This window comes from Melopsittacus undulatus, chromosome 1, assembly GCF_012275295.1.
Source record: "Melopsittacus undulatus isolate bMelUnd1 chromosome 1, bMelUnd1.mat.Z, whole genome shotgun sequence".
Lineage (NCBI taxonomy): Eukaryota > Metazoa > Chordata > Aves > Psittaciformes > Psittaculidae > Melopsittacus > Melopsittacus undulatus.
This window is the reverse complement of record NC_047527.1, coordinates 121,597,457-121,609,199: the sequence shown is the minus strand read 5'-3', so window position 1 is coordinate 121,609,199 and position 11,743 is coordinate 121,597,457. Positions and strand designations below refer to the sequence as shown.

Sequence of the window (11,743 nt, the reverse complement as noted above, 5' to 3'; positions counted from 1 at the left end):
CCCCCAGCACCATTTGCAATGACAAGGCATCACTCTTCATAAAAAACAATTACACAATATTCCTGGAGTGATTAAGACAAAATTGTCTATCTTAGATTTTGTTTTAGAAGCTTAATGAATATAGGTACCTTATATTTACAAGTCAAAACATTCAACTTACTATGTGGTCCCCAGCTACCCTGGCACGAGACTGAACATATCCTAATAATGTCTGTCATCAGTTTTAATCTGTTACAGTAAGTCTAAGATGTAATGAGACAGAGCAGAATTAGTTTAAGTAATAAATGTTTAATCAAAGAATTTTACATATTATTAACAGCATTCATTTGGCCAAACATCTACATGGTTGTAGTATCCTACTTGTATATAAAGTGGGAATGTATCAAGTATAGACTATGAAAGTGCAAATAACAATTCAAGGTTAGAGTAATTTTTTACATTATAAAATTAACAGGTTTACAAAATAGTCTTGCCAAACTTTATTTCTGAATTGTAAAGTCAATGACTATGGTGTTAAAATAAGTACCAAGAAAATACAAATTTAATAGGCTAATTTCATGCTCATAAGAGTAACACGGAAACAATGGATATACTGCACAACCTAACCAAATTACAAAAAACCAGAACCCACAGACTTCACAATCTTCACAGAAAGCATTCTTACATATCTTACTGTAACTCTGCAAGGCATCTCAATGCAATACACGATCTTTTTGTGAGAATCTTTCTGTTCAGAAATTACAGTTCAAGGAAGCTATGTGAGTTAAACAACTTTCAGACCAATTCATGATGACTGTTCACCAAGAATTGTTTTAGTTGAAGGATTTTGTATCATGGAACATTTAAAATAGGTATTTTTCAAAGATGTCCAAAGGATTATTACTATTTCAGGAACAGGGCAGCTAGAGGAAATGTTGAAGTTATTTGAGACTATTCTATTCCATTCTCTCTAAAGATGCTTGCAAAATGAACAAGATTTTTATGGGGTAAGGGTAAAATATTCTTATTTAATTTTTTACTAATACAAACCTTGCAACTTCAAGGTTCAAAAGCTGGATTGGCATGAATTAGTTACCAAAACACTCACTTGAACTCACAGTAATCAATACATAAACTTTGCTATTATGACACTTGCCTATACACACTCAGTAGTAATAAACTTTTATATCATATCAACAAATCTCTGGTAACAGTTAAGCAAAACTTAAAACGGAGTGTATGTAATTTGCTCGTGTTATGACAAGTTTTGATTATATGTAATTAAAACAGCCATTTGAACAACTTACTCTAGTTGTAATTACATACTGTACCATTGTATCTCACTAACTGTAGATTGATGCTTTTAAGCAAATCTAAAACCAGTATTTTTTATTTTTTTCACGGTACAACACCTAGGAAAAGGGGTTTTGTGGTTGCTTTTTTATTTTTTATTTTTATTTTTTTACACTAAACAGTAATCACACAGCAAATGAGTATTGTGCAATAGAACAAATACCTAGCAGTGTTTTGGTTATGCGAAAACACTGACTGAACATTTAGTTATTTACTGTAAAGGCAAGGCCATGGGTGGTTTTATGGAGGTCTTTGCAATTAATAGCATAGTTACTCCAGAACAGACACTGAATTTGAATTACTTGTTTAACTGTGGCAACTATCCAGTTGGGTTAGGCAAAGGCACCGTAACATGTTGAGCAGAATGCGTTATTTGAACTTTAACTGTGGGACTGGCTGATATATGAAAATTCTGTATTCCTACATTTTTATAAAATGTTATCATTAAAAGTAATTGCACTATTAGTGCATAGAATGCTTTGTAGAATTATGAAAAGAAAGAACTATGATTGCACTTCCATTAAAGTGTCTCTTAAAATACAGCATAGCTGTGGCTAACTCACTGTATTTTAACATTTAAAATAACTGTTTAACAGCAGCATTAGGTTTTATTAACTTAAGATACAGGCTACATTTAATTAAATGCAGTCACCATGGCAACACATGCCAGTTTAATTTAGAGAAGCAATGCTACCCAGTGGTTTCTTTCACTGCTAAGAATTGTGGGATTAGTTTCATAGAGTAACACTGCACTGTTTTGTTAGGCTACTGCCAGCTAACTATTCACAGTTTGGCACATTTGGACTGTAAATAGACATGAAAAAATCTTTGATTTTAGTGGGAAAGAATATCCCCTAAAACTTGTTCCTGGAGCAGTACTAAGGAGAAGCATTAAATACCTCTGTTCACACTGCTAACAAAAATGAAAAATGAGTATAGAAAAGTTACAGAAAACAAAAACAAAATGCAAACAAACTGCTAAATGTTATTTTGGTGAAAGAATGAGTTCTAAAAAAATGGAATAAACTATTTCTTAGGAAAACCAACCAAAATAATCAGTGTAAGCCTTTAATCCATACTTTCAAGTTAAGGATCATCAACCTAAGGCTAAACAGATGCTGCATTGTATTAGGAATGTGGAGTACAACCTACTTATTCCTTCCTCTTGAGAGCAAAAAGGCAAGTACTACCTAATTAAACGCAAAGGATATTCCTTGAAAGGTTCACTTTATTATGAAGAACTACAATTCAAGAGAACTCCTAGATATCCGATGTTACGTCAGTGGTTACAGCTGAGCTGTAATTATGTGGATCAAAGCCTCCATAATGCTTACTCCACATACTGTACCATCTGTCACTGCCATTCATTTACTCCAGATTTAGTTTTTATTCATACCAGATGCACATGTTCAATCCATTCACTTGAGGTTTGAGGAGTCTGACTTGAAGCATCTCCTGAAGCATCCAGAGGGCTTGTTACCTCCCTGTTACTATCACTGCTTTCTGATACCATTTCACCTGGAATAATGTTTTCTTCAGAAGTGCTTTCCTCTGTTTGGGTTCCTCTGCCTTCATTTTTGAGTGCATCCTCAAATAGTGCATGCTCCTCCTGAGGCTCCAGCCTTGTGTCTGTAAGATTTGGTTGACCTGCTGACCCGTCTTCAGTACTGGGTTGCTGTGAATCCTCATCTGCTTCAGTACTTGTTGAGGGGATCAAAGCAATACTCTGTGGGTTCATGTCATGAAACCAGGCCATAATATTTCCAAGTAGATTTTCACTGGTATTGGGATCTTGACTGCTGGAATCGGCATCACTGGATGTTGAGTACAATCCACTTCTTATGTCGCTACAAGGGTGTGAGTGAAGACGATCAGCTGAAAAGGGATCGTTGCCTGTCCCTAGTCTCATCAGGCTGTCACCAAGTTCTAACAGCTCAGAGCTGCTCAAAGCGCCTCTTGGATTATCTATACTTATGGGAGCAGAGTCCAGTCTTGTAGGCAAAGAGGTACCTATTGCTCCTAAAGATGCCTCATTATTTAGGAAGTCTCTAGTTTCTTCATCTATGGCCAAGCCAGATTCTTGTAATGATAACTGAATAGCTAGCAGAATGTTTGGGTCATCTTCATCCAAAGAACTCAGAGCCTGTGGAAATACACAAGGTTGCTTTCAGAATAAAACTTTCATCTTGTTACATATTCTGGATGAAAAGTAATTTGGGCTCAAATCTCAAATTCATTCATTATTCCTACATGTCATTTATCAGAATCAATTTTTACTGACACAGCTGACAACATAATTTAAAAGGTGACTTACATTAGAGCTTGGTTAGTATTTCTTACCAGTGTGAATGTATAAGTTGTCCTACGTTCTCCCTTTCCCATTGAAGAATTAAGACAGTTTGCAGAGACAAAATGACACAGAAAAGCAGACCAGAGGAAGGCAAGCAAAGCAGAGAGAATGGAAAAGAGATTAGGGGAGATACCTGAAGAGAATCCTGGTTTTCAGAGCGACTGACAGGGGTATAGTCATGAAGAGAAGAGCTGTGCAGAATACCCATAGAAGCTGAACTCACCATGGAGGTGCCATGTCTTCTACTACTGCCACCTTCCTGAGTGTCTGTTCGAGCAATTGAAACAAAAACAGTTGAAGAATCAGCAAGGAAGCTTTTCCCACTATCATTTACTAGCAGAATCCCTTCCTTTTGGATTACCTCTGTTTAATTTTACTCCTTTATTCATTCAGAATGAAATAATTCAAAACACTCCTTCCACATCGACTCTCACACAGTGGTAAAACCCCAGTCCTACTGTTTAAAGAGTGACTGCCTGGCTCATTTGTGCTTTTCTGCTCTCAATGCCCTTCTTTTTGTCTCTGGAAGGATGGAGTATGCCATCAGGAGCACAAGCCAGTTGGCAGGAGGGGCAAAGTGCCTTTAAGGCACATAGATAATTTAGGGAAAGTTCTGAAAAATACTGCACATGGACAAAAAACAGGATGCATTTACCCGTGGATTATGAACAACATTTGCCCATTTCTCTATTATTTCAAAGACAACAACTCAGCTGTAATGTTAACATTAAATTTACCATAACATTGCAGCACAAGTAAGAGTCATTAGTGTAGTGTAACCTCAGCAATTACTTACATTGCTGTTTTCTTAAAACAACCAGCAAAAAGAAATTAAGTAAAATGCTGTTTCCAGAAAAACTGCCCTGTAATAAAAATCAATGTAACTCTTTTGACTTAGGAAAATTGGAAAATTTTCCACTTCAAAACTTAAAACAAACCACGGTGAGACAAACTAATTCTCTTTTGTGTGCTTCAACAGTATGTCCTAGTCATCACTGCAATATCCGAGTGTTCAGTCAAATTCGAGTCCTCAAACTAACAAGATGGGTTTGCATTTTACTTGTAATAGGGAAGGCCTGAAGCTCACCACAATTCCTTTTACTGTTTCTAAAATAAAGAACGTGTTTATTTCTCTTCAGCAGAGAATTTCTCCTTTTGTTTTTAAAGGACAAGCTATGTATAGGACTTAAGTTCATGGGACACAACAGAGTTTGTGCACCATGGCTTAGAGACTGAGCACGCAACTGGCAGCTCTGACGAAACAAGTGTCATAGTATGATTTGGATTTGAGCTATTTTTGTACCTTTGCAAAGGTCCTGGCAGAACAGAGACAGCCCAGACAGCCAAGTTACAATGACCTTAAGGGACTGTGCTACCAACCATAGCGCTGCTTTGAAGAGCATATGCTGGAAGTCACAGCCTGTGCCAACTTGTTTCCTGGCTGTCTTTGCCAATACAGCATTTTCTGAGCAGGGCTTTTGGAATACAGCCTTGTGACTATCTTCCAGCAGGCCTGTAGCAGGGGAATCCTCTTTTACCCACCCTCTGCTTTATGCACAACTGGTCCTTTTAATTGGCATAAAGGAGCAGGTACATAGAGAAGATTGTCATATGAAGTATATGCCCTTCAGAATTTCTTCAGAAAAGCAAACCTGCTCTAAACAGCTGAGGAGTTATTAGCGAGAAGATCAATGCCTTTCTCTTTATAAAGAGAAGCAGCCACAATGAAGTCAGTAACACTTCTAAGATCACATACGAAAAAGCAAAAATAAGCCTTTATGTTGTATCCCAGAAAATACAATGATGTATTTGAAGCTTCTTTAAAGTGTATCCACAGAAGAACGAACACTGTGGTCACTACTAGCAATTTCTGAATCAGGAAGAGGAAAGGAACAGGCCCAGGCAGGAACATACCTAGTGTACTCTCACTGGGGTCATCAGGATCTGGAGTATTACTCAGCAGACTGTGCATGTCTCCACGTCGACGCTGCCTGTGCCTCCTCCGATACTGAAATTCAGCATATTCCTGCATAAACCAAAGGTTACAAAATACAGGGCAGCATGCAGTAATATTTTTTCTGATGTAATGAGTACCACATTTTTATGAAAAATGTGTGATTTTATATGTATATTATAAAATCACCTGTTTTCAGAAAAAATAAATTGCAAGTTGTATCATGCAATGTTTAACATACATAACAACTAAAAAAGCCCACAAGGTAATCCTAAATATATAAAAAATGAACTAGCAAAGAAAAATACTTGACATATTACCAACATATTAATACTTGCAATCCCCCTTCTTAAAGAATTACAAGTACACAGTTTTTGTTTTGATGCCAAATTTTATACACATACACATCAACACACTTTTTCGTAAATACAGAGCTAGGGATTTTAGAACATAAAAATAATTAATTTGAGTTGAAGCAACAGATTATTTCAGAGTCCCTGTTGCCAGCAATTACCAGCAGAAAATAGCCTTTGGAAGACTACAGAAAGCCAGCTGACATACACTGGGACTTGCTATACTCTTCCCAGCCTCCAGGGCACTATGTCTCAGAAACTTCTTAAGCCACAGCTGATAGACCTCTACTGAGCAGTCTTGGATAGATTTTTATTCCACAAATTACAAATATCCTCTATTTTTGTCTAATTTGAGCTGGTAATGAGCATTACCATACAGATTTGAACTCCTGCAGCCTCGAATTTCTTATGTACTACGTATTTACCCAAAATAGATTATGTAACATTTATGGGAAAGACTCATTTTTGACCACATCAAGCTAGCATCCCAAGGGTTAATTATCTTAATACTTGGAAATAAATGTTTTGATTTCCATACCTTTCTTAATACTAAGAGAATAATTTCCAGATATGTTTTAATGTCAGTACAGCCGACACTGAACTTGACTGTGTAGGTAAGATCTTTCATTTCAGTTTTTACACAAGGCAATAAAGACATACACACAGGTATTAGCTCTTCTCTTCGAAAGATAATATTGCTATTTATTTCCCTTAGCTGCAAGCTGGAAAAGACTTCACTTAGCCAAATGAATTTAGAAAGATAACATTACAATCAGCTTTCTTTTATTAACTTTTCACCCTGGAATATCTCAGCATCTAAAGTGTGTAAAACTTACAGAGTGTCATGTCTCTTACCCCATGACCTCATGGCAGAGAGGCTGAAACTATATGATCTTTAAGATCTCTTCTGACCCAAACCATTCCATGATTCTATGATGTCATGTTGTCTTTCCACTAACTCTTTCAGACAAAACCCTTACCCATAATGACATATGCAAGCCAAAAGAAGTCGCAAAATCATCAGTGTGGGTAGATTGTGATCTAAGATGATCCACTGAAGTTGCAAGAACATAAAAATCACAGAATCATGGAACGGTTTGGGTTGGAAGTGACCTTAAAGATCATTCAGTTCCACCCCCACTGCCATGGGCAGGGACACCTTTCACTGGACCAGGTTGCTCAAAGTAACTGTCTGTATTTGACCAGACAGAAGGTCCATTTACCCCAGTACTGTCTTCAGCAGTGGTTAGTAGTATTGCTTGTTAGCCTATGGAACAGCATAAAAATATAGGGAAACGTGAAGTGATTCTTATCTAAAACATTCTTCCAGCTTCTATGGGAGCTCAGAGATTTTCTAAAAGGAAGGCTGTACTCCAAACAAGAGAAAATCAAAACTTGACACGGAACAGTATAACTAAATTATTTAAACAATATATAATTATGCCACTATGAATCAGCCAAGGAATAATGGGAAGTGATCACTGAACACAAAGATTTATTAATTGCATCAGATCTTCTCTCTTATCTGTTTGCAAAAAAATCCTGGATTTTCCCAATAGTTATTTCACTTCTGGTGACTTTTTAACCTTCAGAAAGACATCTTAATCACTACTGATAAAAAATTATTTCTGATTACTTGGAACAATTTTAGATATGTGAGCAAAAGAAGTTTTAGTCTTTTTGGGTAGGAACATTATGGTTTCACACACTGGTCTGCCACAAGCAATGCTCCCTGCTAAACCCCATTTAAATCTGGTTTCTATAATACATTCCCTATAAAAAAATTTGTAGTGAAATTCACTAAAATAAACACAGATGACCATTATTAATTCTAGAAAATTCCTTTAGCATAGGTGGTTGCAAGTATTTTTGATAGCTACATAGCAAAGAAACCAACTTGCATCATACAGTGCCACATTTACGCAAATCATAAAAACTCATAAGCAATCTTCTAAGCACAACTGCAATGGCACTTACTGCTAAACAGCTCATCAACATATTTCTTATCAGCTTTTTCTCACAACCAGTTCCACTGATGACACAGTAACATCACAATGAGTTTGGTATTATCAAATGTGGAATTATTTCAAAATAAAGGACTAAAAGAACTAGACAGGAGAAGCAAGCTGATTTTTTGTAGAGAAGCGAACTATCTTCTCAGCAGTGTGATGCTCACCAGCAACAATAGCAAAGGAAATATATAGAAGTCTGTGGAGTTTTCCAGGAAGCTTTAAAATGAGAACAGCAGGTTTTCTTTTATAAAGAAAACATTTCTTTTCTAAAGAAAATGGCACCAAGGAAATGTTGAAATGAAGTTTCTTTCCTAACTGAATCAATGTTCCAACTTTAATCAATGTTCTCAAAATATTAAACAAAAGTTATTATGATAAAGGAAGCTTCTTATACTTTTGTGCAGAGTCCTGAAAATTATTCACTCTTTCCCATATGTAAATAGTGGAGTATTGATTTTTAAAATTATAATTTTCATTCTTGGTTAAGTAGCAGAAGTTCATCTCATTTGAGTATGTAATTTCCATCCTGCTTCAATACATAAACCCCTCAAAAACCATTTCAAATAGTTAACAATATTTAGGTGTATGCCGTATGTTTGTCTTGGATTGTGACAGAAGGATGGAAATTTCTGAGACTTGTCAAATTTTGCTGAACTGATATTGCATTCAAAAGTAATTTACACAGTTTCATATAATTATTACTTTAAAGTTCCCCAGCACACAGACACCAATTTACATATGATTTCAAAACTGGTTATGTGCTTGGAAAATGATGAAAGCAACATAGTTTGTCTAACGCCACCTTAAATTAACTGTATCATAGAGATTATTGCAGTTAGTTACGAATATATTTCCTTCTGTTGTGAAATAAAATGGTGAGCTTAGACCAATTTGAAATGCTTTGAACCAAAATAAGGCAGCACTTCATGCAGATTGCAGTCATACCTGTGCTTCTAGAATAAGCAGAACTAAGATAAAGAAATTAAAAAGAAATAGTTTACCTCTGGGGATGCAAATCCTAAATATTCCCAATCCCATGTTCCACCAGCAAAGCTGTAAAATTAAGAGACATAAAGTTTAGAAGTAGAACAAATACGAAAATCCTCCAGAGTTTCAAAACCTATCAACATCTAAAACCCAGTGCAACTGCAACTCTCTAAAGTTAACAAGTCTTTTGCTTTAATTCCTACCTCACAACACATTTAGAAAACCATACAATTAAACTGTTGACTGCTCCAGAACTGTCTGATTTTTAGCAAATACATACAAATTTTTAAAGCATACCAGGTATTTAGTGCCAATCTTGAAGAAAAAAAAGTGAAATGGAAGCCATGACATCAAATCATTAATGTATCAAGGATGGGAAAGCAATTCAGGTGGCAATATACAGACATGTATTCTCAAATATATGTTTCCTCAGTGAAAAGCTGTAATTACACTAGGATCAGATGTCCAAGAAAATACCACCATCTGGTGACTTGCAACCACTGTGCTTATCAGCTCCACATCACCTATCTGTCAAAGAATGACGGTAGATTCACCCACTTTGGCATCTACCAAAGTAACCTGTTTGATGTGCACAGCACTTCGTCTGGATTACCTGCGCCTGGGTGCTTCTGGTGAGTCTGCAGGAGCCACACCACGGGCCACAGAGGCCAGGAATTCTTGTCTCTTCTGCTGCACAAGACAAGCTGCACGGATGATTTTATGGCGAGGAGTCCGAAGGTAAGGCCTGTTCACTTTCTGTGCAAGGTCTTCAGTGACCATTTCTAAGTCTGTCTGCAATAGTTAATAAGTACAGGATAAAACAGTTTTACAGTGAAATATGAATCAGGCAGAACTCTACACCATAAATACTGAACAGAATGAGAACCATTTTCCTGAAAATACCATTTGAAATACCAACATACCCCAAAATATCTGACCACTAGCCTAGTCTTTTACCAACCTAAATGCTGCCCTTCAGCTTGCAGCTAGGCTTCTCTGGGAAAGGGGGAAGGAGAAAGGAGAACAGAGGGAGAGGAAAAAGGGGAAAAAGAGGGAGAGAGAAAAGGAGAAGGAGAGGTAGAGGGAGAGAGAAGAAGAGAAGGAGATGGAGGGAGAGAGGGAAAGGAAGGAAGAAGAAAGGGAAAGTGAAGAGGAAAGGGAAAAGGAAAGGGAAAAGGAAAGGGAAAAGGAAAGGCAAAAGGAAAGGCAAAAGAAGGCAGCAGCTCCTGTTGCCTATGCCACTGCCATCCAGGTAGTCCCCCAGTTTTGCCCCCACCCACTTGTCAGACACATTAGTACGGAAAGAGAGGGAAGAGGAGCTAGAGATGATGAAGATGGAAGCTAAAAAGTTACCCTCAGAAAGAAGATTAACAGTATATTATTTTCTTTCTTTCCCCTTCCACCAGTCCTTACTCTTCTTTTTGCAGTAAAGTGTTTTTTCATTCATTCTAAAACTGAACTAAAAGCTCCTTTGCCATGGAGTAATCAAAATGTGCTACTTTTCCAAACTTGGTTACAAATACAAAACAAGTGTATCAGTTTTACATCACAAAAATGGCAAAGTCACGCTGATAACTAATATGACAAAAAAAGAGGAACATTAGAAAAGCAAAGTATATGCATGTATTACCTGCATAAGTTCAAATATTTCTTTCTTTGTGCTTTTAGGCTCCAAAAAGAATCCATATGGATAAGAACACTTAAGAATGCGGCGAGTTTTTAAAAGCTCTTGCACTGCATCTTCAATGAACGTGGTATCAGGACAGCCTCCCTCAGCTGTAAGATGAAACAAGCATTGTGAAAATACTTTCCTGCTGATGTCACCATTCTTTAAGTGTAAGAGTTTTCCTCCAAAGGAAATTTATGTGCATGTCAGTTAAATATTTGGCAAGTGAACAGCAGCAGGTTCACAATGACTACACAGTGCTCTTACTAAAAGAACTAAGTGCAGAGCGTTGCCTTTTCCCTTACTAATGCTATTTTCTCCTTCAGAATTTGGAATAGGTAAGATTTACTGTACACTTAGCTTTCTACCCTGCTTATGAATTCTAGCACTGGAGTACAGAAGGGATCACATCACACAGCAGACTCATGTAAGCTCTACCCAAAAGTAACAGCTTAGCTGTAACAAGAGATCACATCAAATACTTACTTCCACTGAGAGCTCTACTCAACTGCTCCATCTTTTCTTTGGCTGTTTTCAGAAGGCGCTGTTCTAACTAAAAAAAATAATTATTTTTGGATTAAAAAAAAAATTAAATCTGTTTCTATCAAAACAGAAACAAAATTTGGTAAAAATGGCTAGACCCACACCTGGTAGCTAAGTTCATGGTTCTTAAATCTTGTGTAATAGTGCATAAACCTATCAAGCTCTTGAAATCTTCTATGCTTCTTTTCAGCCTGGAAAAAAATGGGGAAACAAAAGAAACCAAAATAAATCTTATGACTTAATTCAGCAATCACCAGTAGATACAATTACATAACCAACTGTTTCTACTCCCTCTACATATAAAGTATATATAGTTTCCTGGTTCCTTTCAAAAGGAGCGTGACCAGCAGGTCGAAGGAGGTGATCCTGCCCCTCTACTCTGCTCTTGTGGGACCTCACTTGGAGTATTGTGTGCAGTTCTGGTGTCCTCAACATAAAAAGGACATGGAACTGTTGGAACAAGTCCAGAGGAGGGCCACGAGGATGATCAGGGGACTGGAGCACCTCCTGTATGAAGACAGGCTGAGAAAGTTGGGGATGTTCAGC

At 37.0% G+C, this 11,743-nt stretch overlaps 1 protein-coding gene across 2 annotated transcripts in view; it reads right to left on the bottom strand.

Moving 5' to 3' along the window:
• Positions 1 to 268: 268 nt before the first annotated feature.
• Positions 269 to 11,743, bottom strand: part of ANKIB1 (ankyrin repeat and IBR domain containing 1) — a 94,635-nt gene continuing 83,160 nt past the window's right edge. The window contains exons 13-20 of one of the 2 annotated variants that reach the window (XM_031052373.2): positions 11,302 to 11,388; positions 11,141 to 11,207; positions 10,619 to 10,764; positions 9,602 to 9,780; positions 9,003 to 9,054; positions 5,597 to 5,690; positions 3,906 to 3,949; positions 269 to 3,475 (exon numbers count right to left, since the gene is read on the bottom strand). In XM_031052373.2, coding sequence (XP_030908233.2) covers positions 2,723 to 3,475; positions 3,906 to 3,949; positions 5,597 to 5,690; positions 9,003 to 9,054; positions 9,602 to 9,780; positions 10,619 to 10,764; positions 11,141 to 11,207; positions 11,302 to 11,388 — 1,422 coding nt within the window. In that variant the 3' untranslated portion in view covers positions 269 to 2,722. Of the gene's footprint in view, positions 3,476 to 3,905; positions 3,950 to 5,596; positions 5,709 to 9,002; positions 9,055 to 9,601; positions 9,781 to 10,618; positions 10,765 to 11,140; positions 11,208 to 11,301; positions 11,389 to 11,743 lie in introns of both variants that reach the window. The other variant, XM_031052372.2, reaches the window with a different exon arrangement.